The sequence below is a fragment of the Mus caroli genome, chromosome 2 (genome assembly GCF_900094665.2).
Source record: "Mus caroli chromosome 2, CAROLI_EIJ_v1.1, whole genome shotgun sequence".
Taxonomy (NCBI): domain Eukaryota; kingdom Metazoa; phylum Chordata; class Mammalia; order Rodentia; family Muridae; genus Mus; species Mus caroli.
In genome coordinates this window covers 25699757-25706184 of record NC_034571.1, presented here as the reverse complement: position 1 = coordinate 25706184, position 6428 = coordinate 25699757, and the positions used below count along the sequence as shown (strand labels likewise).

The 6428-nt window shown below is 51.6% G+C and overlaps 1 protein-coding gene across 1 annotated transcript in view; it reads right to left on the bottom strand.

The window, feature by feature from the left end:
- Window positions 1–213: 213 nt before the first annotated feature.
- The window catches only part of Urm1 (ubiquitin related modifier 1), a 16807-nt gene continuing 10592 nt past the window's right edge, over window positions 214–6428 (bottom strand). The window contains exons 3-5 of the mRNA XM_021152998.2: window positions 2830–2911; window positions 1538–1586; window positions 214–1204 (exon numbers count right to left, since the gene is read on the bottom strand). Coding sequence (XP_021008657.1) covers window positions 1136–1204; window positions 1538–1586; window positions 2830–2911 — 200 coding nt within the window. The 3' untranslated portion in view covers window positions 214–1135. The remainder of the gene's footprint in view (window positions 1205–1537; window positions 1587–2829; window positions 2912–6428) is intronic.

Below are 6428 nucleotides of genomic sequence, written 5' to 3'. Positions count from 1 at the left end.
ATGTGGGCTGGTCATCACGGGTTTACACTCGCTTCCCCATCCAGACTGTCCTGCTCATCCACTCTCTCTTTGGAACAGTTAATGTTTTTACCTTTCAGGTGAAGGCCATCTCTGAACCCTTGGCTTAGAACAGGGCATTTGTATTAGAACCCACAGACCCAAAGAGTACGGGGCCCACCAGTTTTAAGGGTGAAGCAAGGCTAGTAAACAACCTAGTCACTTAAGTCTTTTTATTTGCCCGAGGCCAGCTGCTGCAGGCATGAAGTCTCCAGAGTTCCAGAAGGGATAGAGGAAAGGGGGACACAGCCTTCTGCCTACTAGGTGCTACACACCCAAATCCCACTTGTTTCAGGAAGCCTGGAGTTACACATGCTGAGGCCCCGCCCCCCTCTGCCTAAGGTTAGGCTACTTCCTTCCATTCTCTACCCCCAACAGAATGAGTTGTAGGCAGCCTGGAGAGTATCTCAGGAGCCCATCTGGTGGCCTATGTGGGGGGAGGCCAGCCAGGGTCAAGGGATGGGGATGGGGGTGGGGGGGCGGGAGGAGGGGAATGGCTAGGAGAGCAGCTGCTGGGTGGAGGGAGGGGAGCACTGAATAGGGGACCCCAGCTGGGGTTCCATAATGACATCAGTGGGGGACAAGCAGAGCTCTCTGTGTCCAGATGGGGAAACTGAGGCGGAGGCCCCTCTAATCTTTGGCAAGGGAGGAGTTTCTCATCAGTTACTCCAGCCCATCTATCTTCCCCATGAAGATGTCTCAGGAACTGGAGTGCCTTCCAGGCAACCACTCAGCGCTTAGATACACCAAGACACATGAGTGGCAAGCAGCTGGGTCACCTGGGCACAGAGCCCCCTCTACTCCTGACACAGCATAGGAGCTCCCTCCCCCACCTCAGCTGCTGGGAGGAATGCTGGACTCAGGCGGCTGCTCTCTCTCTTTGCTCTCCCTGCTCACGTGCCTTGCCCAGAAAGGCTCATTTTTAGCACCTGGCCTCTTTTCCCTGCCTAGAGGAAGCTCAGGGGTACAGCAGGGAAGGAGGCAGTCAAGGGGGACTGAGGACCTGGAAGCAGATCCGAGGAGTGCTGTGGTTGTCCTGTGTTCCCCTGCAAAGGTGCTTGGGCCCACGGGGGAGGCCTCAGCCGCCGTGAAGTGTAGAGATGAAGAGGATGCTGTCTTGGTCCTGCAGCTGGTAGTCCAGCTCCCCCTGGGTCAGGAAAAAGGGGCAGGGGCCATCAGAACATGGTCCAGGTCATTGCCAGGTATTGGGACACAGAGGAGAAAGGTGGGTGTTCTAGGAAAAAAAGAAAACCCTCGCCAGAAAAATGGAGAGTCTACATATCAACTTTCGAGTCTCCAGGAAGGGTGAGCTCCCAGCTTCCCTCCCTCCTCATTTGAGACAGAATACAGGAAGGGCTTATCTGGGGGTGGGAGGAGGCATAAATGAGACAGAGATTACCCAGCCCTGACAGAAGCCTAGGGTTTCCCACTGGAGCAGGGAAGGCAAAGGCTGGGGTGGTGTGTCACTAGAGGTACTGACCAGCAGTTCCCAGTCGGCATCATTAATCAGCACCAGGATTCCTGGCCGCCTGTGGGAAAGAGGGTAGTGAGGAGCAGGAAGGAGATGGTAGGATTCTCTGTCTGTGAGGTACAGGAACTCGGAGAACCTTCCCTCCCACTTCCCATCAAGTGGAAGCCACAGAGTACATGGTCAGGAAACCAGGTCAGACAATCACTGTCTGGAGGGCAAAAGTCAGCCATCACCTACTGCCCAGACTTCAGGGAAGGCATTGTAGCTCTCCAAGTATCAGTTTCCTTCATGTGAAGACAGAGCCAATGACAAGGTCTGCTGAGGGTACAACAAAGCGGTGCCCAGGGCTTGCTTGCCACTCCTGAGTGCTGGGACTAAAGGTGTGCACCACCACTGCCCAGCGGGAACCTACTTTTATTCAGTGTCTAACCTGACTCTCCTAGGCTCCGGAAAGAAAGGGTTTTGGCTTCTACGGCCCCTGGATGCCTCTCCTGGACAGGCCCAAGCACCTGATGCTTGGATCAGTCCTGGTTCCTAAGGGCAGTGGTCCAGGGGGCACTGATGTCCTTGCAGGTGGCTTCCAGGACTGCTGTGCCAGAAACTGGAGACTGGAGCTCAGTCCTAGGCCACAGGGGACCCATTCTTAAAGGCAGATAAGAGTCTCACAGTCTTGCAGCCCTCCTTTAGACAGAAGACCATACTTGTTTACAAGTGAGAAGGCATATGGGACAGCTTTCCTAGACTAGGATGAAGGAGTTCTTGGGCAGTATGGCTTTCTTAGTATTTTTCTATACAGAGGATAAGTGAGGCGCAGAGAAGCAAGGTAACTCACCTAAATTCCTACATACATCAAGTCTGTGATAGTGAGAAGCATAATCCACATTTTTGGGAAATTTTACCAAGTTCCTTTCATATGGGGTTTTTTTGTTTGTTTGGTTTGGTTTTGGTTTTTGTTTTTCAAGACTACATACACACTTCTTTATGTAGTCCTGGCTGTCCTGAAACTCACTCTGTAGACCATGCATGCTTACCTCAAACTCAGAGATCTGCCTGCCTCTGCCTCCCAAGTGCTGGGATTAAAGGTATGTGTTTCATATGGGTGTTTAAGAGCCTCAAATAGCCTACTATGGTAGTAAGACAAATATAAACATATCTGAGCACAGCTCTCTCTTCAGAGGAGTTCAAGAATCAATCTATGGGCCAGAGAACTCAGGGGGATGAGACAATCAGAACCCCAGGACGTGGACTCAGACAGCCTTTCCTCCCTCTGCCCTGCTCAGGGATGGGGGATGGGAACTCACACACTGTCTCCCTGGATGAACAGCTCTGGTCGCTCTTTTAGCAAATTCTTCTTGATCCAGACAAGGAGGTTCCGTATATCCCCTAGAGAGGGAGGCACAGAACAAACTGTCAAACCCAACTCATTCCTAGGCCCCAAACTGTGCCCGGTGCAAATGAAACATGGGGCCCAGAGACCTGATTAGGAGAGGCTGATGATCTGTCAGAGACCTCAGTTCCCAGCACCCAAACTGGATGGCCCAAGACCACATATGCTTCCAATCTAGGGATCAGATATCCTCTTCTAAACTCGGCATGCACATACACTCACATACATATACCCACATGTATGTACACATAATTAAAAAGGATTAGAAAAAAGAACTCAGGGACAGAGTGAGGATGATGCTACCCCAATAAGACTGCATAGAGGGCATCAAAGCCTGCCACCTTTCTCTCTCTCTTGCCGTCCAGCTGGGGAGGCCTCAGCTTTGCTCATGAGCAGGGTCTGCATATCTTTCCCTTTGTAAGGGGAGAAAAAACAATCGCTGAGCCGATAACATCAGTTAATTTCCTCTAGCAGAGGAAGAGAAGGCTCCTCACCAGCCAGACACTGACAAATCACTTTTGCAGAGCCCTGGAGGGGGGGGGGGGTGGCCACCTTGATGAGGCAAAAGGTTCTGGGCTGCGAAAGACTCTCCTGATCTGCTGCCACCCAGAGCTGCCTCCTGTGGGACGGCCACCAGTCTCTGCAGCACTTGGAGGCAGTGGTCTCCCGGGTTACCAGGATTACCTGTCCTTTCCTAGGAGCATGAGGACCAGCCTATAACTGGGATTGGCCTGCATCCATACCCCACCCCGCCCCAGCACCCCCACCACCTTCTTTACTTAGGTTTGTTCCTGGGGGCTCTTGGAGGTCCTGTTCTCAGGGGTGACTTGACAGAAACGATCCCAGAGAAACAAGTGGCACTTAGGAGGCCTAGGGGGGCTGTCTTCAGTCAGCTGCCTATGACAAAGCTCTGAGGCTAAGCTGAAGCAAGGTGAGTGTGGCCTAAGAAGTCCTGCCTAGAGCCCAAATAAAGGGCTCCTGTAACAAAGGACGGCTAGTACACAGGGAAGTTTCTCTGCTCCCAGTGTGAGCTTCACACTGCAGTGCATATGTGGGTCTAGTCTTGGGTAGAGCCAGGAGGTGGGAAGGTGCAGTTTTTGCTGGACACAAACATCCCACGGGGCAACAGACAATGTTCATGGACTAAAACTGTTACCTCATAATTTAAAATCCCCTTTAAACATCGCAAATGTGTGGTCTCCTAGGCAAGGAAGAAGGGTGCTGCCTCCCTCAAGCTGCCCTTGGACTCCTGGGCTCTTTGCCAAGGCCCAGGTTGCACAGTCTTCCCCTTGGCCCTGAATCCCCTTGGCCTCCATCTTGGCACTATCTGGTGAGCCGCAGCCCATACATCTTATGGCTGTTCGATAGAACCACTGGAGTCTAACACATCCATCAGCTAGCCTCAGCCAGCCTCAGCAGCCAGAGCTGTGCTTGTGTGTTTGTACACAGGAAGAAGGACCGGGAAGAGGTTTGCCCAATGACCACAGGCTATATCTGACAGTCCAGGACTCTTTTGGGGACAAGCCCTGGCTTCCTCCAAAGAGAGGGTGCTCTGATCCACTCTAGATAGTTCGAGAATAGGGGAAGGCTAGTGGTCATGTCGGGGTCATCCACTTGATGACACTGTCATGGACTCCCAGAGGGGTGGGCTGGGGGATGAGTCTGCCGCCCAGTGCTGGCTCATTTATCATGATGCTCCTATTTGCTGAGGTCACTCCCTCCCTCTTTTGCCTGCCCCCCTCCAAGCCCGCCCACATTTTTGATAGCTTGTTACCATGGTGAGGCTGCTGTATCACAGCAGCCTGTATTGTCCCTGTGCCTGGATTTGGGGGTGGGGAGAGGTGGAACTCATGGCTCCCTTCTCAGGCTGCAAGGACCACTCTCAGACTGGCCTAAAAAAACGCCACCCCCCCCCCCCCCATCTTGCTTGGCTTGCTGAGGCCCAGACAATATGCAAATAGGCTCCAAGCCAGATGGTCGGCTTCCAAAGGCGCCCAAGGGAGGAGGAAGGGTTAAGCTGTCGGAGACTGGTGGCTTGGGTGGCTCTGGAATAGACAGGGTAGAGAGCCTTACTTTCACCTTCCACCTGCCTGCCTGCCTGCCTTCTCACTCCTCCAGAGCTTGGTTTCCCTCCTGGGGCTGCCATTTACAAGACAAACATTTATTGAGCAACTATCCTAAGCCAGGCACTAGGGTGATGGGGCCAGCAAGATGGATGCAGAGCTGTCCTCATCAAAGAGGCAGCAGACATGACTTAATTAGTGGTGCTGGGAGCTACCTCCTTTGGGACCAGGAAAGGCCTTTCCAAGATCACTAACAGTGAAGCTTAGGCCTGAAGAATGAATGGGCTTGGGTGGGGATAGCTTTCTGGATAGAAGAGCAGACATATGGAAAGAGCCGAGGTACTGTGCAACTGGCAGGTTCAAGGAAGCAGGATGGAGGAGGCAGGAAGAGCAGCATTAGAGACCCTGGGAAGAAGACCTGCTCTGGATGAGGCTACCCCCTCCTCCCGAACCCTACTATGTCTCCATGCTTCTCTGTCCCAGGCTCAAGGATGCTGCCATCACAACTCTACCCCACGGTGCCAGTGGAATGCCAGTGGGAGGGGAGAGGTGAAGAGCATAGACGTTGGAATTGGACAGTCTTAACTGTCTACCTTTAGAACAGAGACTCAGGTAGCCAAGCAGGCCTTGAATTCTCAATCCTGGGGCTTCCACCTCCTAAATCCTGGAATTACAGGTGTGTGTCACTATGCCTGCCACTTTAGTTTGGAGTTGGACTCTGTTCATTCCTACTTATACAGCCTCAGGAAAAGAATTCAAGAGCCTCACTTTTCCTCTAAAAAAAAGAAAAAAGAAAAAAAATGTCAGATTGTACTGTTGCTTGGCTGAAGGGACGGCTCAGTGGTTACAAGAGCTCGCTGCTCTTTCAGAGGACCAATGTTAGGTTTCCAGCTCACAACCACCTTCAGTGCACTTCAATACAGCTCGAGGATCTAATACTCATTTCTAGTCTTCTCAGGCAGGCACACACTCTCTCCCTCTCATGAATATAAATATACAAAAATAAAACTGTAAAAAAAAAAATTGAAAAAAAAATGTGTACCTGGAAAGATGGTCCAGTGGTTAAGAGCACTAGCTGCTCTTTCGAAGACCCAGATCTGACCCTCAGCACTCACATGGCAGTTCACAATCACTTGTAACCCCAGTCCCTGGGGACCTGATGCCCTGTTCTGTTCTCTGTGGGTACTGGGCATGCACATGATACACAAATATGTAAGTAGGCAAAACACCCACACACATAAAACTAAAAAGAATTTTTTGAGAAAAGAATGTGTTATAAGGATCAAATAAAATAATCTATAATAGCCGTCGTGGTGGTGCACACCTTTAATCCCAGCACTTGGGAACTTGGGAGGCAGAGGCAGGCGGATTTCGAGGCCAGCCTGGTCTACAGAGTGAGTTCCAGGACAGCCAAGGCTACACAGAGAAACCCTGTCTCAAAAAAACCAAA